At 44.6% G+C, this 22366-nt stretch overlaps 1 protein-coding gene across 1 annotated transcript in view; it reads right to left on the bottom strand.

Moving 5' to 3' along the window:
- Window positions 1–4097: 4097 nt before the first annotated feature.
- The window catches only part of LOC142559893 (uncharacterized), an 81440-nt gene continuing 63171 nt past the window's right edge, over window positions 4098–22366 (bottom strand). Inside the window, exons 4-6 of the mRNA XM_075671582.1 lie at window positions 21959–22035; window positions 10007–10188; window positions 4098–5806 (exon numbers count right to left, since the gene is read on the bottom strand). Coding sequence (XP_075527697.1) covers window positions 5497–5806; window positions 10007–10188; window positions 21959–22035 — 569 coding nt within the window. The 3' untranslated portion in view covers window positions 4098–5496. The remainder of the gene's footprint in view (window positions 5807–10006; window positions 10189–21958; window positions 22036–22366) is intronic.

Raw genomic sequence — 22366 nt, 5'->3', positions numbered from 1 at the left:
ATCTTCAGTATAACTTTGCGCTCCATGGCGAGAAATCAAGTTGTACTTACTTCGTGTAAAGCGCTGTTTGGGCATTGCAGGGTTTAGTGCGCCCAAATACGTTTGGTGTCTGTGTAGTTGGATGCTCTGAACAGCGAACTCGTCGAAGTAAGTACTTGAAAAACTGCAGCAATGGATAGCAAAGCCTGAAAGGACACCACACCACGCTACTGCAAAATTTGGAGTTCGTCTGGGAGGCATACCGCAGGTTGAGTAGAATAGAAGACGTCTGGATAATTTATCACTCGGAACTGGCGCCTGTGTTGTGTAGCAGGCAAACTTACGCGTGACATTAGGATGTTAAGCAATCGCCGTATAAGAACGAAAAAGCTTGTTGAGCATCGGAAGTACTTTCGAGCTGTTCTGTAGTTTTTCGCGTACTTGTGTCTCGCGTTCCACAATCCTCGCGAACAGCCGTGCGCCGTGCTTATTAGCCGGAGGCAGAGTTTCTCACTATAACACCTAGAGGGTGATCTGGCGCCACCGTCTATGGGAGTTTCTTAAAGGGGCACCGTGCCGTCATGGGAATGACTGTATATGTGTCTGCGAGGCTGGTGTTGGCTGGTGTTGTGAGAGGCTTCGTCTAAAACGTGGATATGGCTACGCAAATAACGCGTTCTCCAAGTAAAATCTTCATAAAATGTTTCCATTCACGCATATTACATCTGTACTCTCCCACGATGCATGACCAAGCGAAGAAAAGCAAGAACAGACGACCAACTGTTTCCAAGCGAGCGCGAACCTTGTCTGTCCTCCAACTTTAGCGGCCCGCTGATACTTTTACGGAACATGTAGTCGTACGCACAATAAGAAGTTCTCATAGTTAAACAAGACATGTTTTCGCGTAATAAGCTAAAACAGCTTTTCACTTGCTGTTCTAGTAGAAAATGAATCATTGTGACAGACGGAACGGTACTTGCCAAGCGCATCTTCAAAGTGTCCTGCCTCTACGAGAACGATGCCAATCTGAATCCACCATATACCGGCATTCCCATGCATACCACAGCGCAGCAGCGCCAGATTTCCCTCTAGGTTATGTAGTGAGAAACTCTATGGCCGGAGGCTTCCGTTAAGCTGTTCCAAACGTACCTCTAGAATGGATTTCGTTTTCTCGCACAGATACAGCCTTCTGGGTTTTACGATCTCCAGGACTTCGGAATTGCCACTAAGAATTTGTGATAGTATTTGTTTTCCCCTGCCAGCGTTACTTTCTACTCCCGGCACCTGTCCTAGTAATGAATTCGATGTCATATTTGTGAGAAATTTGCGCTTTCGGCGTCATGTGCGCGCATGTATACGGCGTAAATTAAGGTGAGAATGTTCGGTTTTTGATTGTGCCTCAATTTTGTTTTTAAAGGGCCGGAGGAATGCTTTTTGCTGGTGTACGAATGGTTAAGAGCTTCGAAATAAAGTTACGGTGTGTGGAATTAACGCCCGTGCGTGTCTGGTCTCTCTTCGCTAGCATTTTCTTTCAGCGTGGACAAGCGTCCGAGTGTCGCCAGTCAATCGACAACTAATTCTGTTAAAGGGGGACGTGGGTCTTCTCATAAAAGGAATTGAACAGCTTGCTATAACCGCTCCTCGCAGTGCTACTAAACCGGGTCAAGGATTCAAATAACTACAGCGTGTTCAGTGACGCCGAATACAGTTCCGCTACGCTGCTGCAAAGTGTACGCAGAGTGTAGCGTAATGCGCACATGAGCACGCGGATAGAGCATGTGGTATGTTGTCGGCAGAACGAACTGTGTGGCCAGCTAGACAGCAATAGCGGCCCAGCTGGCCAAGCAACTGGCCGACAAATAAACAGGGTTCGATGTGCCGTTCCGGTAGCCGAGCGGCTTGAGTGTTGAACTCGTATCCTTCAGGACGGTGGTTCGACTCCCGGTGCCTGCATCGTTGAAAAAAAAAAAAAAGGCAGCGATGCGGACGCCGGGGCTCGAAGTGCCATCCATGAAGGTTCGAGGTGGACCATGAAGGCTGGGTCTCGGACCCCAGAGGACCTCCTGCATCGTAGTACCACCGTACGCATGGCCAGTGCGCGGATTGAAGGCGGTGCGGATGTCGGCACTATGACGCAGGTGACCCCCTGGGAGTCACGGTGCCGTACAACTGGGTGCCGGAACTCCAAGTGCCGGAACTGGGAGTTCCGGCACCCAGCTGTACTCTCGGCCGCCGGAATGTGGCGGATAAGAGGGAGTTTTGTGTCATGGTGCACACTATTTCCTCTCGCTATCCCCCGGGTATCCTAAGAGGGTGGATACCTGTTGCTTTTGTGGGAAGTGCGAAGCGCACCCCACGGAGTACAACAGAAGAATAACACCCGTAGAGGAAACCCACCTGTAAGAGACCCCCCCCCCCCAATAGAGAAAACCGACCCGGCCCACCTTTAAGAGACCTAACCCCACCCCCTAGAGAAAGCGCCGACCCGGCCCGACCGAACCCCCTCCCAGAGAAAGCCGACCCGGCCCCCACTTCTAAGGGAACCCCTGCTTCGCTCTTTTGCCGCGAGAGGAGCCCACCTCTATAGAGATCACGCGGCAAAAAAGGTCGGCTCCTCTCGCGGCAAAAGAGCGAAGCAGGGGTTCTCTTTGAAGTGGGGGCCGGGTCGGCTTTCTCTAGGGGGGGGGGGGGGGGGGGTTCGGTCGGGCCGGGTCGGCGCTTTCTCTAGGGGGTGGGGGTTAGGTCTCTTAAAGGTGGGCCGGGTCGGTTTTCTCTATTGGGGGGAGGGGGGGGGGTCTCTTACAGGTGGGTTTCCTCTAGGGGTGTTATTCTTCTGTTGTACTCCGTGGGGTGCGCTTCGCACTTCCCACAAAAGCAACAGGTATCCACCCTCTTAGGATACCCGGGGGATAGCGAGAGGAAATAGTGTGCACCATGACACAAAACTCCCTCTTATCCGCCACATTCCGGCGGCCGAGAGTACAGCTGGGTGCCGGAACTCCCAGTTCCGGCACTTGGAGTTCCGGCACCCAGTTGTACGGCACCGTGACTCCCAGGGGGTCACCTGCGTCATAGTGCCGACATCCGCACCGCCTTCAATCCGCGCACTGGCCATGCGTACGGTGGTACTACGATGCAGGAGGTCCTCTGGGGTCCGAGACCCAGCCTTCATGGTCCACCTCGAACCTTCATGGATGGCACTTCGAGCCCCGGCGTCCGCATCGCTGCCTTTTTTTTTTTTCAACGATGCAGGCACCGGGAGTCGAACCACCGTCCTGAAGGATACGAGTTCAACACTCAAGCCGCTCGGCTACCGGAACGGCACATCGAACCCTGTTTATTTGTCGACCAGTAGCTTGGCCAGCTGGGCCGCTGTCGCGGCCTACGCTCACATAGTCCGTTCTGCCGACGAGATAACGCATGCTCTATCCGCGTGCTGGCAGCCGCTCATGCGCACCGGCCGCGGTCAGTCACGTTGGCTGCGCTGCGATGCTAGACTCTGCGTCCACATTGCAGTGGCTGAGACTAACAGCGCCGTGCCTGGAATGCAGCCGAACCATTATACACGCTTGAATTATGTTGCAATTTGTGATCCGGTTTGGTACACTCCACAAACAATTGCACCTATTGCGGTGTATGTTTGCCACACAAGAATTACCATCATTTGTATTTCCCGCATTTGTTTTCTTTAGCGCTGCGAGCCCAGTACTTGCAAGTTACGAACTGCATGCGCGTTGTCAGCCTGCCAGAGCGTTCTGGACTGGAAAGTAACGAGGGCAGCGTTTTCAAGAAAAGGAAACGCAACCAAGGCCGATGATGATTATTATTGTGTGCAAAATATACACACCAAAGGGTGCAAGTGTTCCTACATTGAAGTGCTGTGACATGCTGCCATGTTCGGTGATAAGAAGGTGTTAGAACAGGTATCCCTTTGACAGAACAATCCATTTGTTTGCCCTCTCCGCTTGGCTGGTGCCATTTTGTCCACGCTTAAAGAAAACTCCACACGGCAACGTAAATATGAACGTGCTATTTTGTAGGTAGTGAACGGGTCCTTCGTATGAGATACTATTCGTGAGGAAAACGAAGTGAGAATGGACACGCACGGCCTTCATTCAACGAAATTTTATTTCCAAGCTCTTAAATATATCGTTTGGACACACGCACACACATAAAGTGAAGAGGAGGCCGCCTATAAGCAAACGAATCTTCTCACCCTTTAGTTTATGCAGTGCACATGCGCACACGACGCAGAGTGTACGAAAATACGTTATGGATGTGATTTTGCGTCACGTACGTCGAAATCAACAATGGCACGGAAATCTAAACACTTTCAGAACGTCTTAGCGGTGACTCGTAAATCGTGAAGAGCGTCCGTAAGAGCATAAAGACGGTAGCTGCACGAGGGAAGGAAGCAGCGATTCTAGAGGCAGAAACTTCAAACAGCATTAACAAAGCGTTGGTAAGAACAGGTGTGCGTGGTGATTAGCCCAAGAGGGTGGAGCACCCAAAAGAAAAGCACGCGATAAAACCACAAGACAGCCCGAAAGTACATGCAATGCAATTTGTGCATTCGAGTGGCTGAACCTTCAGGGGGCCAAGACCTCGTCAGGCTTTCTCGCCTTTAGTCTGCCTCCCGCAGGGAAATTTTGTGTACTTCCTGCAAGACAAGCATGTTTGATTGACTGACTGACTGACTGTTACACGGCTATTGCACATACGCCAGTTGGGAGCAGCACGCTCATAAGGCATCCCTCATTTTCTCTAACGTACCCATCCTGTGCCATGTGAAGACTCACTCTAAATACTGCAGTGGAAGTCACGTGTCTCACTCCAGGCTTCGTTGTCCATGGCTGGTGCTTTCAGATACCTACTTTGACGAGTTTGCTGTTCAAAGCACCAACCACTGAAACGAACAGTACTTGGGAGTACTTAAACCTGCAATTCTCAAAAACGGTTCTACATTCGTCGAACTTTGGTTTCACGCTATGTAGTGCAAACTTGTACTAAAGATAGAATTTGTGAGTAAAGATAATTAGCGCTGTAGTTGGTAATTACATTCCTGAGCTATTCAAAACCGAAACTTGGCTTCCACGAATATAGCTTATAACGTTTTACCTGCACAAATTTGAATTTAGAAGCCGCAAACGGCGCAGTATACAGAAGGTGCGTTATGTATCACAGGTTTAAAATGGTCCTGAACCACCTTGGTGGGTTTGCAAAAAACACAGCAGGCGAATAGCATGCGCTGCTGTGAACATCGCCAAGCTTTGCAGTCGTACGTGGTTTTCCGTTCAGATTATCATGCATTCCACCAACATTCCACTCCTTGTCGTTCCTCTCCCTCTACCCACTGTATAACTCTGTAAGCCGCCCTGTTATCGGTGCTCTACTTCGATGACCCACCCCAAACTCTGCTCAGCCTAGTCAGGACCTACCCCGCAGACACTTATTAGTTCGAGCCGTGGTGCGTGAAGTGCGAGCGATCTTGCACGTCATGGGCCTTACACGTCGTCGTCATCGTCGTAGTCGTCCTCTTCTGGGCTTCTGGTCAGCGGTGTTTTCAAACTTTATTTTTGTGTGCGGAGCCACGCGTTTGTCGTAATTTTCAGCAACGGTGCGAATGGCCACGTCGTCGTGACAGTGAATGTGGCTGCTGTGACGCAGGTTCGAGTCCTGGCGTTCGAGCTGAACCTCTCCAGACTGGTTCAGCGACTCTTCGGTGGCCCGCGCATCAGGTTGCTCCAAATCGAGGGATTCTCCGAAGTTCGTGGTGTGGATATGTTCGCCATCATCGCCACTTCCGGTGAGCCACGCTGCTTTGGAACTGCAACAAAAAAGAAAAGAAAAATGGGGAGGGCTGGAAACTCCTTCAGGCAGAAATAAATGCTTGCTTCGCGTTTTCCTCAATTATCAGCAATTTGCATACTGCTCGACTGACAGTCGGTGCTGCGGAGAGCGAGAAGAAATTTACGGACCCCGCTTCCTAGCGCAGCTAAAGTCGCATCTAACCTCAGTATAATTGACGAATTTATTTCTCGTCTTTCCTTTCTTTCTATATTTATTTATTTATTTACAGTACCTTACAGGCTCCTCATCGGAGTGATGTGTAAGGGGCCATTACATTGTTAATGAGAAGGTATGGTGAAAGGTACAGAAAAAAGATAACATAATACACAATGGGCGGTAAAAAGCCAAGTGATACTCAAACCACAACGCATCACAACACGCGAAAAATAAGCAAGAACGTCCCCTAGGCTGTCTACGAAAAAAAAATATTTATAATCAGAATGCTCATCGTCAAGCAAGGATGCAAATAGAACAGTGCGTATCAACTAGACTAGACATTATAAAAACCTTCGAACGCTGCAACCCACGTGCTCCACGCCGGACAATTCTAGCATGGAAAGACAGGCCATTTTATTGCCCGACTTATTAACGGACAACTCGAAATATTTCATATATTTCCCTGTCAATGGCATACTTGTGCTTTGTCAAGGCAGCCGAAGTGTGTCAAAAGCATGAGTACAAGTAATGAATCGGCACAGTATGTAAATTGTGATACAGAGACGAGTGCTTGTTGTCTGCTCCAATCACAAGACACACATCAAGCTAGTTCAATGAAACGTTTCCTAGCCAGTGCAATAAATCCATAAAATTAGCATGAAGACCCAATTTTTACTACTGTGCAACGCTTCACATCTGAATCATTGCACCATCAGCATAAATAGAAACCGAGACACAATATAACCAATTGCCATGCCTGTTAAGGTAATTATGGAATCTAATTACTACGCAGTTAGTTTTAAAAATGGATTAGTAGTACCTAGTGTACGTTTCGGACTCTTATGAAAAACACATTTACAAATGCAGGTGAACTTGGAAACGGAACAATGTTTGAATAATTTCAGGATTGTTCTCGTTTGGATTTGCGCTGATGCTGCCCCCAATTGTGCTTTATTAAGCTCGCTATTAGCAAATTATTCCCATGCTCATGATTCGACCGAGAATGTCCAGCCTACGAAAGAAAAGCAGTTTACATCATTCTTTCGTTACTAATCCACCTTTCTCAGTTTTATGGGCTGCACTCTGTTCCATGCCACTGGAAACTTTTTGGAAGGGAGCCGGGGCTTAAACCCGTTGATTTGTACACCTGCACCCATGTTGAATGTGCGTCGGTTACGCATTTCGTCGATCGCGGCTGGCATCTTTGTTTTAGCAATGCCGTACCTGGAAGCTGCGTTGCACCCACCGACCACTGGATGAGCAAGCCTGAGCGCTCGGTTGTGCCAGCAGTGCGGCCATTAAAGGCGCACCGAGCTCTGTCCGCGAACGCGGCTGCCTTGGAGTTTGTTGTCGCTGATTTCCGCACTTGAAACTCGCTCTTTGTATCACTTTTGTACATACTTAAGGCATTTTGCATTTCCAATAAGTCTTAGCGCGCAGCCTTGCGTGTCGGATTAACCAAAGTGGTGCATTTGTTTGCATCCACATCTACATCCAGAGATCGTTAATTGTTAGCTTCAAATATCCTGGAAACGGCGCATCGCTGGCATAAAATATTGTCAAAAGGTAGCAAAAGATACATATCTGCAAATATGAGTGGCCGAGACACATAAACAATATATTTTTGCACTTCAGGATGCAGGGTAAGAAGGTTCGACCCTGCTGGACATCCTGGCCAACCAACATCCAAAGTGGAGCAGCCGGCTGCACGATGACAACAGAGTGTTCATGTCACCGGCAAGGCTGGAGCACTGTGTCGCCTACGTTGCTCGCAAATGGCACATGTGGCCCGACATAAGCGTACTGCAAGGGATGTTATTCACCTCGCTGCTACGGAAGTCAGGTCGACCTGGGATAATGCAGAGGCAACAGTGAGAATGACATATACTCGTCTTTCTGAGTTTATTGACTATTTGACCAGGTTAAACAGTTACAGCCACGTTAAACTGCAATCAGGAGTAATTTCGTACCGTTCTTTCCTTTATTTCAATAAAAAATCGATTACCACAGGGTTACTATAAACTGACAAATACTATAGCATGGGTCCACATAAAGGGAAGTGCAAAATAGCGTCGCCTTAGGTTTGTCTTTCACATGAGTGTCATAAACTTCTGCAGTCGTCATTAGTGTTCTATAGCATAACCAGCATGAACCATGTGAAACCACCTTGCCCCTACCATACCAGGCAATAGGTGCGACGCCTTTGGGCAGTCTATGCAAACCAGCTATCCGCTGCACTCCATACGACATGACTCGATGCGAGGCAAACCTCCGACCTTTGGGCGAAAATGTATGTGGCATTCAATGAGATTAAATGGCACCATATGTTGTCGTCTACTCCTAACTGCTAAAAGCACTTTCCACAGCCTTATGCATTGCATTTCTGGGCGCAATGTTACCTACTGATGAAGCCTGCTGCTAATAACACATTTAACTTCAGTGATGTTTATATCGGTCAAGCAGCCACGTTTCGTTTGTTAATGCAGATATGGTATTGCTAGAACAGCCGATTTCTGTCTTGAACATCCTAGGCGGCTTCATGCTCATCAAGTATGTGCGACAGGCCGCCAGGACGCGAATCGTCATCATGACCATCCACCAACCCACCTATGATATCTTTACCATGATGACACGAGGTAGGTCGCCGTGTGCAGTAAGCCGTGTTGAATGTCTGGAGTGTGCGATAACGGGAGAGTGAGGTAATATACTGCCAACTGTGCTGGTGAATGGGCAAAGAAAGTTGAGTGCATCACAGGCTGCGGCAACGAATAAAGCAATTATATGCAGTTGGACGACTTTTATAGAAAGACTTCATGTCATTAGCCTTCTCTGTCTGTTAACTAATCTCTCGCAGAACAGCGGATACCCGAGTATGGATAGTCAGTGACTCGATCTGCTTTTGTTACCTCGATGCGCCAGATCTCGTGTAAATACGAAGTCTTCGCTCAATGTCAATATTACTTTTGTTTGTCATGTCATGTTTGCCAGCAAAGTTTTCTCGTAGACGTCATTTTAGGCTTGTCTTGCAGCACACGCAAGGCAAACAGTATATTTACATTGCGTGTAGTATTACAACCAGTACTAATTGCGAACTGTAGTTCCGTGACGCAAGCAGCCAAGAATATTTGGATGGGTACTAAGTGTTCACCTAATTTGCATCTAATCGCGTGTATAAATAAAGAAGTGTCCAGTTCTACATCAGTACCTTCTCTTTCTTCTCTCCAGAGGCATTATGTTGAGGGGTCGCATGGTGTACCACGGCAAGCAACGTGGTTTACTGCCGTAGTTTTACTACATTGACTATCCTTGTCCGGCTTTCTAGAACCCCTCCGACAACAACATGAGCCTACGTTGCTTCCTGGCTATTAAAATATATGCCTATCAAAACTAGTGCCACTGAAAGCTAATGGCACACCAGGTCACAGGCAGTCGTTGAACGTGATTTTAAAGAGCACAATAGGTGCCTCCTATATTTTGGGGACAATCATAACATCAGCTTTCATCTTTCTCATTCACTATTTTGCCTGTATTTAACTTTCAATAGGAGTGTGTGAGTAATGATTTTCAAACCCGAATCAAATACTAATCGAATAGCGTCAGAGTTGAAAGTAATTTAATATAGAATACATTACGAATAATTCTCTATGAATAATAAATAATTATTAATAGATACCTAATATTATAATAAAACTAATAATAGAGAACTTTATGAACAGTTCTATATTAACGATGAAAACTTCCGTTTTCAGCATTAATATGTAGTAGTCTTGACATCGCAATATATTCACGCCATTACTAAATTTGCGTGAACAGATTGCATGTTTCGAATTGCAGTTTATTAAAAGCACAAATAAAGCAACAAGGTCACATAGGCAGTTTATTATCATACTCAGGACTCTTAGATAAGTGGGGAAGATAGCAGTCTAGCACAACAAAAAGGGAAGGAAAGCGGAAAGAAAGCACAAGACACATTAAAGAGGCTAAAGTAAAACAATGATGCATAAAGAATTTTACGCTATACCTTACACACCGCAGTCGACCTTGTGACGCTGGACAACATGCCACCAGAGGCGGTGTTCGAGTCCAGCCAGCGAGCCGAGAAATGTGTTGAGGCGCCGGCAAGGGACGCTTTCCCACCCGGATCTTCATGGCAATGTGCCCATGGACGTCTCCAGGGCGGGGTTCTTTGGACAGCTGCTGGCCCTGTGGTTATCAGTGCACGCTTTCATAATCACAATCTTTCTATGATCTTCTGCTCTCTGATCTTTATGAGAACCCTCGTTAACCTTTCCGTAAAGCCTGCCTTCCTGAACATATTAAATTATCTTCTATAAAAAATCTATAAAGGATTGTAGAAAGCTTTTTGTGTGAGAAAGATGTTTGGTTGCTGCTGGCGTGCGTCAGCACAAGGGTGACAAAGATTGTTAATACTTTTAGTCACCTAGGACACTTCAGATTCAGATTCAGATTTATTGGTTCCAAAAAAAAAAGAAGTAATTACATGACAAATATACAGACGAGGGTCCCAAAGTGAAAGAACTGTAGTGGGATCCTCGGTTAATAACAACATTGATGGTGATATCGACAGTCAGCAAATTAGCGTATTATAAACAACATCTACAGATTAAATACGTCATTATACATGTCATTTACAATCAAATACGAAAAAGCACGTTATAAAAGAAAGTCGGAAGAAAGCATGGATGAAATACAAGAAATGTCATGCGAGATAAAAGTCAAAGGTACACCGCCAGATCTTAGTTAAGTTATCGCAGGAAATTATGCTTAAGGGGATGTTTAAAAATTGCAAGAGAAGTACAGGATTTTATGGTTCATGGTAATTAATTCCAAAGAGAAATTGCAGCGAAGGAAGATGTTTTTTTTTTTTGTCGTAATTGGTATGAACCATGGGTAACAAGAAATTGTTGTTAGCCTCAAATCTGGTCATACTTTTATTCTGCAAAAGGTCAGTTGCAATGAACGGAAACGTAAGGTTATTATGAAGCAACTTGTGGAGTAAGACGAGTGTGTTAAACTGGAACAAATTATTAATAGGCAAGATATTATACGCGCGAAGTAACAAAGAGGCATTGGATTGCATGGAGCTAGAAGTGATAATGCGTATTGACTGATTTTGGATATGTTGAATTGATGATAAGTGACAAGCATACGTGTTGCCCCATGAAACAATGCCGTAATTAATGTGACTATGAATGAACGCATAATACAACGCTAGCAGAGCCTCACGAGAAAAAAAAAGGCGAGCTTTGATTAATGCACGTATACCAAACGCAGTCTTGCGCTTGAGATGTTGGAAGTGAGAGCAAAATGTAAGGTTAGGGTCAAGATGTATGCCAAGAAAAGTGACATCGGTGCTAACGGGAATTGAATGAATTCCAAGCTTTACTTCAGGATTAGAAGTTAAGGCCCTTTGAGCACTTTTGAATAACATAAATTTAGTTTTTAAATGATTAAGAACTAAGTAATTGTTGCTACACCATTTTATAATCTTACTTGATGCAATATTTAACTTAGAAGTAAGAGTACTAACATATTTGTCAGATGAAGATGTGGTTGTGTCATCTGCGTATAAAATGCAATGAACGTAGTTGGTGGAGTTAAGAGAATCCGGAAGATCATTAATATATCAAAGGAAAAGCAAAGGGCCCAGAACTGATCATTGTGGTACACCTTGGTTAATACATTTTGTTACTGAGAAAGTATTTGCTGCATGTACTGTGTATGGCCGGTCAAGTAAATAATTTTTAAGAATGTTAGCACAGGACCGGTTATACCATCAAGTTTATTAAACAGGACTTGATGGTTAACTGTGTCATAAGCTTTACTGAAGTCTAAAAATACAGATCCGACTAAGTTTCCCGAATCAATACATTTTTTTATGTAGTCAATTAGAGATAGAACAGCTAGATTGGTGGAACTTCCTGGGCGGAAACCAAATTGATTGTTCTTTAGCAATTTAAACTTTGTTAAGTAGTTATTAAGACATTTAACAAATAATTTCTCAATGAGTTTACTAAGGCAGGAAATAATTGCAATTGGTCGGTAATTATTAACTGTGTGTTTGTCGCCTTTCTTTAAAAACGGGAATAATCTTGGAATTTTTTTTTTAAATGAAGGGAATGCACCTTCTTTGAACATAAGGTTGATAATATTACAGAGCGTGTCGCAAACTAAATGCGCAACCAGTTTTAAATGCCTGACAAAAATATTGTCTAAGCCAGGCCCTGTATTTTTAAGGTTAGCAATCGTGGAGCACACTTCATTTGGTGTAGCTGGTAACAAGAAGAATGATTTTGTCGTACGTCTCAAAGCATTATGCAACTGCGCATGTACGTTGTTATTAGCGTAAACAGAAGAAAAGTAGTCCGAAAAAGCATTAGCAATTTCGCTGGGCTCAGAAAGAGTGAGACCATTGTAATTTATTTTGGTTATAGAGGCATCAACAGACCATTTGTTAAGAAAAGAGTTCAGTAACGGCCATTGCTTTTTGGGGTCATCCTTATTCTGATAAAATTTATTTTCGTATTACTTATTTTTCGCCTGTTTAAGTAAAACATTCAGTAATTTACAGTACCTACTATAGCGCCTAGCTAGTCTAGTATTAAAGGGCTGACGTTTAGTTTTCTTGTACATGTTTTCCTTCTTTCTTAAACTTTCTAGAAGACCGTCCGTCATCCATGGGTTGCGCGGATATTTATACTTTTTCCCACATTTTACAGTGCGTGTGTTACTCGAAACGGCCAGTAAAAATAAAGTGCAGAATTTGTTTAGTGCTTCTTCGGGATCAGACATAGAATAAATTGGCGACCAATCAGTTTGACTGATGGCTTCAATAAAGGTATCTGCACTAAATACGGAAGTAAAGTAGCTATTATCGTTCTCTTGTATTTCATTGCTAAATGTAAGAAAAACAGGAAAATGATCGGTTCTGTCAGTGTTAATAACCCGGGAGCAAGGCGATGGTGATATGTTAGATAACACGGGATCAATAAACGTACTGCTCCCACGAGAGGCTACCCTAGTTGGGCAGTCAATGAGTGATTCAAAACTGAATCCAGCAAAACAATCTGTGTAAGTTGTGTACGAGGTAGCTTATGTGTCAAGTAAGTTAATATTAATATCACCTACAATCACGACATTCTTATTTTCAAAAGCTAGCTTGGACAATACTGCATCAAGAGAAAGCAAGAAATCGTTAAGGGAAGATGACGGTGAGCGATAAATGCAACCAAGGATCAAGTTCTTATTGTTATTAAGGAATGACCGGTCGACTGCTGTCCACACTGACTCACAATAATTCACGTTAACTGCTAGATCAAATCTGCGAGCGTAGGTGACAGCTTGTGAAACAAAAATGGCAGCGCCAACATGACTGTTAGTTGGACGATGACAATACTCGGGTTGATAAGATGGAAAATCGCTCATGTTGTTGTCGGAATCGGAAAGCCAAGTCTCCGATATGCAGATAAAAGTGAAGACATGGTGAAGTGAGGCAAAGAAGTTATTAATTCCATCTATTATAATGTGTTATTAGTGTGTTATTAATGTGTGCATTATTGTGCCATCAGACCACTCCGGCAACCACCTTAACCTACCATAGACTCATCACAGTTTGGAAATACAAGTGCTATTAAAGTCAAGGACAATAACCATTTCAGCTATACTCCTCTAGTTTTTCAAGTACATGTTTATATTGTGCAAGTGCATGAAGCCCAAATTTTGAATCCAAGTTGCATGTAATACTGTGCCGAAACAAATTAAGCAATACGAGAATTGGGTATTGAAAATTTCTTTAAATGTTTCGTTAGGATCCAATGCAACAGTGCAAAGAAGTGGACAACATGAACGCCGTATCTGCACACGAATGCCTTGTCTGCACGCCTTACGCCTTTTTTGCTTATGAATCCTTACCAACTATATCAGCTTGCTGTCGTTCTAATGCAACAGTGCACTTAGAATATCGGAGTCCGACTTCCATAAAACTATGGTCCATGCCTGCGGTCTCCTAGAGTTTTGTACGTACAACCATTTCCAAGCCAACCATATATATTGAAGAGCTCTCTTTTTGCTCTTACATGATCTGCCTTTAACATACGTACTCTGCAATGGAATTTGTGGACATTTACTTTTCACATTGAAATTATTCAAGTTTCACCTACTCCATCCTTCTTAAGGGTGATCGCTTAGTAGTCATCAGAAACTTCTGTTCAAACTCGACACTTCTGCAACAACCAGTTCTTTAAATCTGAGTACGTGTCCGCTTTGACATTGAAACCACCTGCCCGGCGTCATATCGCTTACACCACATCTAAGCTAAGTTGGCTTGTTAACGTGCTGGTCATTTATTTAAGATTTAGTGAAGGCGCTGCTGTGTCTTTTAATATGGAAAATGATATGCAAGGAAACAAAACTTCATTTTGTTAAGCACTCGTACTGATATTTTAGGCCTTAAATCTGTAGAATTAAAGGTATCTGAGAAACCTGTTTGGATATATAGGATCGTCTATTTTAATAGAAGCATAATTAAAGGTCCCTTGAGGTCTCAATTTTACCAAATCAGCTTAGATTATTTCATAGGTGGACAATACTTGCAATACAAATTTAAAAGCGATGTTAACTCATTACCAATACTTCACTTCCTGACTTTTAAGTTGTGAAGTTTTGTTGATAATGTTGGGATTGCCATTAGTCAGGTTGGTGAACTTTAGTACACAGTTTAAAATGAGAGATTCGAGCTTAACTGGAATAAGCAATATTTGAGCGAAACTTCGTTGCTTAGCAATCTGTTGTTAAATGAACTGGTGCTCCAGTTGACACTGTAAACACTGCATAAAACGGACTGTTTACAAGTTTCAACCAGACAATCATTGCATTTCACCACAGATATTTCTTAAGACTAGGACTAACCACTCGCGTTCACACTAAACTGAAGTTACTTCATACTTCATTACTTCCACTGATTAAATTCCACAAATAGGACATATATGCTAACATAATTATTTAACTTCAGTTATCCAATTTGGTCAGTTAATACCACTTTGAAATTTGTTTGGAAGTAGTATGCACCTCTTCAAGAAACATCGCCCATGTCACACAGGTCAAATATCCACCAGGTGGGATCGTTAATGAACTTGTTTACATTACAACAGGCAACCTGGCATACTACGGCGCTGTATGCGGCAGTCAGAGTGCAGCGCGCATCACGAAGAAAAGGACACAAATTGTTTGTTGTAACGACTACATTTACAATACTTTCCCGCCATTCTGACACAAGCTCTGAAAATTGACTTCCATGTCCATCACCTATAGCTGCAGTGTCTCAGACAAATGTCTGTTTAATTCCAGTTTGGCGAGAAAAGGTGTACGTGTCATGAGATATCGAGGAAAGGCTGTACAATAGCATTGCATACTTCATATCCAATCAAACAATTGTGCGGATCGCCATTGTAACGTCTATTAAAGGAAGCTTCGCCTCGAATAGAATATACGATCTGCATGTGGTCAACATTATTCGCCACTTATGGTGCCACGAGAGAAACATTCAAAAACAAAGTGAAACATTAGCAAATGTAAAGCTGGCTGCAGTATTTCTAGAATACTGTACCGCCAAGTTTTGAATTCTGTTTTGTGACAAGGAACGAACAGAGTATTTCTTTAAACTGCGCGGCAACAAATTGAAGGGCGTGCTGCCTTGAACAATACATGTAGGGCTTTTGTCAACCCACACATGGACGCCAACTTCCCGAGCACAAAATAGAGAGCGGTCACAACAAAAAGCAGTGGGAGGTACTTAGTGTGGTTGACACACCAAAAATTGATAAAGCGAAACTAATTCAAAACAGTCGGGAGAATTGGGATTACCTCGTCTTCCAGGAAGAGGAACTTCGCCCGACACTTCGTCCCCGCGATGCTCGAACCAAAAGCCCCGGAGATCTCCTACATAAAAGAGAAGCGATCATTGTTTCTTCCAGTTCGTGGTGTCTGCAAAAACGCGGCGTGAGTTGCATCAACGCGTTAATGGCTAAAGCTATTCACGACAGCATGTGAGCACTTATTCGCGAAACCAAGTGCACAGTCAGTGGCATAATGGCAACCGACGCGAAGTAAACCAGGGACATCTTTCCGGCTAAATCACCCGCTATTGCAGCGAATCCAATATTTAAAGACAAAGTAATCGCAAATATTAGACAGGGCAAAAAGAACGAAGTTAACACAGACGTTCGTTTTGCGTTCGTTAAACAAGTCGCTCATCTTGTCTCTTTGATAAACTGTAGCACGGAAGAAGTTTGGGCGTGTTGGTAGTTCACTCGTAAACGGATACCTAGCGCAAAAACCGACACAAGGACGAAGCAGGAACACGGGACGAGCACTCGTGCCGTGTTCCTGCTTCGTCCTTGTGTCGGTTTTTGCGCTGTGTATCCCAGTTTACGAAACAAACTGTGATGGGGAAAAAATTTGCTACCAGTGATTCCTTCATGCACCAGTGATCTTATGATTAGCAGCTGAGGAGGCGACAAGAGCAGCTGGCTACCAGGTCTAAAGGTTGCACAGCAGGACATCACGCATCTAGAATAGCTGGGCACCAGGTCCGCAAGGCGGACACCGAGGTACCATGTCGCTAGGTCAGTAGATCCACAGGATGGGCATCAAGACACCAGGCTGCTCAAACAGCTTGCAAAAGGTCATCAGGGCGGGCTGCCAGACACCATCATGCTGGAAGGCCTGGCCACCAGGTCCGCAGGGAGGCAGCATGACAACGGGCTGCTATAGAACAGCCCAATGACCCAAGACAGTGTGAAAGAGAATCATTGTAATGCGGCGTCTACAGAGGGGTACATACCAAGTTACCGAAGTTTGGCCTTAAGCATATTGATTGAATGGCAGCACGCACGCAGCGGCACATAAAACAAATTGAAGCCTCGGCGTTTTCGTGCGGAAACAACCATATGATTGTGAGGTACGCCGTAGGGGGGGGGGGGGGGGTTCGAATTAATTTTGACCACCTGGGGTTAATAACTGTGCACCCAATGCACGGTTATCGCGAATGCATATCGTCCCCATCTAAACGTACTCTTCAGTGCCTTTACAGTGAGCAAAGTTGCTGTAAAATAGGTTTAGTGATGAGGGGCATGTACACAGTGACCCAAAATAGCACGAAAGAAGTTCATTGAGGTGTGTCACATACCGTCACATAGCCAGTTATCCAAGTTGGCACCGCAGCTCTCTACCCGATGTTCTACCCATCAGACCTAGGACTACCCCGTGACACAAGTAAGCGTGGAACAGGTTAGATACGGATAAAAAACAACAGACAGATAAACATACCACAAACACGTTGAAGTTAAGGAATACTAAGCGCAACAACTAAAAGGTACAATTGTAACGCGCAAGAGTGCAACTGTAATATTGTCATGTTAATGCTTTGCCTTGTGTCGTTATCTCTTAGAATGCCATCAGTATTGAGTAGGCGGGTAAGCGACTTCCGAGTCTAACTGAAAACGACTCTGGGACCCAATTTACTGCAGTCATGTAATCTTCATTATTTTACTTGATCGAAAATGTGCGGCTTTATTGAATATATTGGCCAATGGCAAGCGTGGGTGGCAGATTTACGCGGAATGGGCTTGCGTTATCGCTTATCAGGTAAGTTCCCGGAAAACCGGAGGTGTTTACTTTTGCTGTACTTTACATATGCCTTTAGTAGACGAAATAAACTCGGAGATTATGAGCGACGCCTTATTGTCTGGATAAGGGCTAATTTTACCAGATATTTTAAGGCGGGAAAGCGAAGCAGGTAGACGAAAGTCATTTCACTGCTGGAATTCTGCAATTACACATGTAGCCATTGAAGCCGCACCCACAAAACTGCAAAAAAAAAAGCTATCGTTGATCATAATTACAGAAGCATTGGCGTACTCGAGTTAGCCGTGAAATTGTGTTATAGGCAACTGGCACTGCGAAAGGCAATGGAAAGATTACGATGCAAGATATTATTTATATATTTCCATGCGCTCACCTTTCTGAGCAGTTCGTACAGTCTGGCCACCCGCGTAGCGCTGCCTCCCACGACGCACCAAAGGCCAGCATCGTCTTTGCCCGACTGACGTAAGCACGGCACGACCACGTCGATCTCGTGCTGGTCGTGCTCGGCACGAACGAAAAAAGAAAAGACATCGCACGTGTATGTGAGAAGCGCGTTGAAATAGATGAGGACGTGAAACGTTGACCTCCTGTTCTGTACATCATCAGATACTGAGCTTGGTACGAAGGCAGAAACGCTTTCGGCCATATACGCGTACACATCCGGTGTGATCGTCCCTCACGATGATTTCTAACCACTGGCTGTTTCACGCCTGGATGATAGTTTTAGACCCGCCGTGGTTGCTCAGTGGCTATGGTGTTGGGCTGCTGAGCACGAGGTCGCGGGATCGAATCCCGGCCACGGCGGCCGCATTTCGATGGGGGCGAAATGCGAAAACACCCGTGTACTTAGATTTAGGTGCACGTTAAAGAACCCCAGGTGGTCAAAATTTCCGGAGTCCTGCACTACGGTGTGCCTCATAATCATAAAGTGGTTTTGGCACGTAAAACCACATAATTTATTTTTTTAGAGTCTGCACTGGGTTCCGTTTATCCAGGTCAGTTATTGACAGGTGAGCCTTGCCGTGGGAAGGAAACTTACACAAAAATAAAAGTGGGTTGTAGTGTATATGGTATGCATTATCAAATACTTACTGGGAGCTTACCACTGTCGTTAAATATAAGAAAATATGCAGAATCACTGAATTGTACGGGTGCTAACACGTGAGGCAGAAACTTGAAGGTTAACAAGGAAGCTCGAGAAGAAGTTAAGGACCGCGCAAAGCGATGGAACGGAATATCTTAGGCGCAACGTTAAGGCACAGCAAGAGAGCGGTGTGAATCAGAGAGCAAAAAGGGACAGCCAACATTCTAGTTGGCAATCTGAGAAAAAAATTACAGCTGGAATATTAGAGTTACAGAATGAGTTCCAGGGTAGAGAAGCGCAGTAGAGGACGGCAGAAAATTAGGTGGAATGATGACATTAGGAAATTTGCATGCGCATGCTGGAATTAGCTAGCGCAAGACAGGGCTAATCGGAGATCATCCGAAGAGGCAGTCGCCCTGCCCAGTGGACATAAAAATACGATGATGAACACGATCAGTTTGACGGTAGTAGCATGCACAACAAGTGAAAATATGCTAGTTAGGAGCTCAGCATACACCTTTGAACCTCAATACAATGAATGGGGGTTCTGCTGCAGAGGTATAAGGAATTAGCAAAACTGTGTTATGACGAAACGGGGCATAACGAAATGATGGATATAACAAAGTTGGTCAAATTCCCCTTCAAATACCCAGGAGATTCGTAGTGCAGTACACGTAACAATCGATATGACGTAGTAATGGATTTAAGGAAGTAATTTCTTCCCCTTCCAACTTTGCAATAACTGGGTTTTATTGTATTGAATATGATGAAGCAAGTCAAATGTGCACTAAAAGTGCACTATTGGCATGTATGCTATAGCATACATGCTAATATAACAGCTTTTATTATATTCAAAGGAATTATTGATGGGTTTTAACAGGTTTTGGAATGTTTTAGTAGACTCTGTGCAGTAGAACAATGGCAACAATGTCGGTGTATGATCGATACAGCAACGTTATACAGTATGATCCCGGCCACAAATAATGTGGTCGTAAATTACAGTCGAACCTCGTCCTACCAAACCACCACCTGACACTACAACACAATTGTTATACATATGATAATCGCTATAAGCGTTCATAGCTTCGAAAAAGTTTAGAGCAACTTTTTTCGTGATTCCTTATATCAAATATTAAGTTCTAGCTGATGACTCGTTATGTGTATTTGCACTTTGACATGCAGAACATGAAGGTTGCGCCCTGTCGAACATCCCTGCCAACCGACGTCAAACGTGGAGTAGCCCGCTGCGCGTAGACATCATGTTCGGCGGGCTGTTCATGCCACCGGCGAAGCTGAAGCACTGCGTCGCCTAGGTCGCTCGCCTGGCACATGTGGCCTGACATGAGCGTGCCGCAACGGATGCTGTTCACCTTGCTGCTCCAGGAGCCAGGTGGACCTGGGAGGGACACGGACGCCAGAGCGGGGATCTCAGCCTTCGTGTCTTCCTGAGCTCATGATTCATTGGCTGCGCTAAACAGTTGCACCGACGTTACAGCGCAGTCGGCCGCAATTTCCTGCCCTTCATTCCTCTACGCGTTTGTTTAAATAAACGTATCGTCCATTAGTGTTCTATAGAATAACCAGTATGAAGGTTCTGGGCCCCTTGCCCCTGCAATACGAGAGGTGCGACGCCTGTGGGCAGTATATGCAACCTACCTATTCACTGTACAATGGGCACTATTCAAGCGAACTCCATGGAAGACAATCCCACGAGCTCTGGGCAAAGCTGTCAACGCTACTGCACATTCGTTGTCATTCACGGGCACCGTGTGTTCTAATATAATCTTATATGCAGCATATACTCGTATATGCTGTGGCCACTGCTCAGAGCACTTGCCACAACATTAGGCTTTGCTTTTCCAGTCTGGGAAGCAATGCTGCCTACTGATAATGTCCGCTGCTCACAACACATTTAACAACTGCAGTGATATTTATAACGTTCATGCAGGAACTTTTTACTTCTTAATGCAGATATTATATTGCTTGACAAGCCCGTCTCTGGCATGTACATCCTCCTCAGCTTCTTCCTCATCCACTATGTCCGATGGCGGACCGCCACGAGTAGCATCGTCATCATGACCATCCACTCATCCACTCACCAATGAGATCTTCATTATGACACGAGATAGATCGTCGTTTGCAGTATACAGTGGACTATCCCCTACACGCGATATCGGGAGATTGTGGTAATATGCCGCCAACTGTGTTGCCGAATATGCAAAGAAAGCTGACCACCTCACTGGATCACAGACGCAGATGAGTCTGCGGCTGTGATTAGACGGCCAAATCACGTTGCACCAGCTTTACAAAAAGCCTCCATGTCATCAGACTTTTCTATCTGAATGGGATTCATAGCAGTTATCTTCCTTCTCCCTTAATCCAGTGGCGATCACATCGACACGTCGCATGGTGTACCAGGGCAAGTGACGGGACCTCCTTCAGTACTTCTCCTACAGGGACATACCTTGTCCGTCTTTCAAGAACCCCTCTGACTACAACGGTACGCCTACGTTGCTTCCCGCTATTAAAATATATGCCTCCGAAAACCACCGCCACTAAAAGCAAATGGCGCACCAGTCACAAGGAGTCTTTGCACGAACGTTGAACGAGCACGCTGGGCGCCTCCTATCCTTTGAGGATGAACATAACACCCACCGTAATTCTTCTCATTCAATATTTTGCTTGTATTTCAATCTCACGGTGTGTGAGTAGCAATACTACAAAACTGTATTAAATACGAATCGAAAAGTGTCAAAAGCGAAACGAATTGAATATGGAATAATTTTCGAGTAGTTCTCGAACGAGGAACTGCCGTTCTCTCTATTAATATAAAGCATTCTTCACATCCCAAAATTCTCGAAACATTGAAATTTCAGTGATTATAATGCAAGTTTCGAAGTGACGCTTATTAAAAGCACAAATGATCGAATCGGAGCAAATAAGCAGTTTATTCGCATTCTCAGGATTCGTTGATGAGTGCGAACTATAGCACTCAAGCCAGGAAAAAAAAGCGAGTGAAAGAGGGAATAAACGACAAGATCCATTAAAGAGGCTAAAGTTAAAAAATGATGCGTAACAGACTTTGCAGTCGACCTACGCGGTCGACCTTGTGAAGCTGGGCTGCTCGAGTATAGAGGTTCCGAACTAATTTTACAGGCAATTTGCCGTGCAAAGCGAGAGGTATTGGAAAGATTTCGACGCAACAAATGTGTTCGAGGAGCTCACCTTGTTGTTCTGACTCGCACAGCTGCCCCAAGTGGTGCCTCTTGACCTGGTGACGAAGCACGAAACCCCGGCGTCGCCTTTGCCCGACAGATAGGTGCACAACACGACCGGGTCCATGTCGTGACGGCCGATAACGGCAGTGATGAACGAAAGCAAACAAAAGAAAACGTGGTTTGCGTATGTGACAGGAACGGGGAAAAATGTTTCATGATATGAGACACTGGGTTGCTAGCCTGGTCACCATCAAACTCAAGCTTGTTCTCAGGTTCCGTCATCTCCTTTCTTTTAATTGCGACAGCAATTACATGGACTCTACAACAGAAGTATTGCCATCGGTGGCACAAATGCACGTATATAGATACTAACTTACATAGTTATTAAACTCATTTACGCAAATTACTTACAGAG

The sequence above is a fragment of the Dermacentor variabilis genome, chromosome 10, assembly GCF_050947875.1.
Source record: "Dermacentor variabilis isolate Ectoservices chromosome 10, ASM5094787v1, whole genome shotgun sequence".
NCBI classification, from domain to species: domain Eukaryota; kingdom Metazoa; phylum Arthropoda; class Arachnida; order Ixodida; family Ixodidae; genus Dermacentor; species Dermacentor variabilis.
The sequence above is the reverse complement of the archived record's forward strand: the minus strand, read 5'-3'. Positions and strand labels throughout refer to the sequence as shown.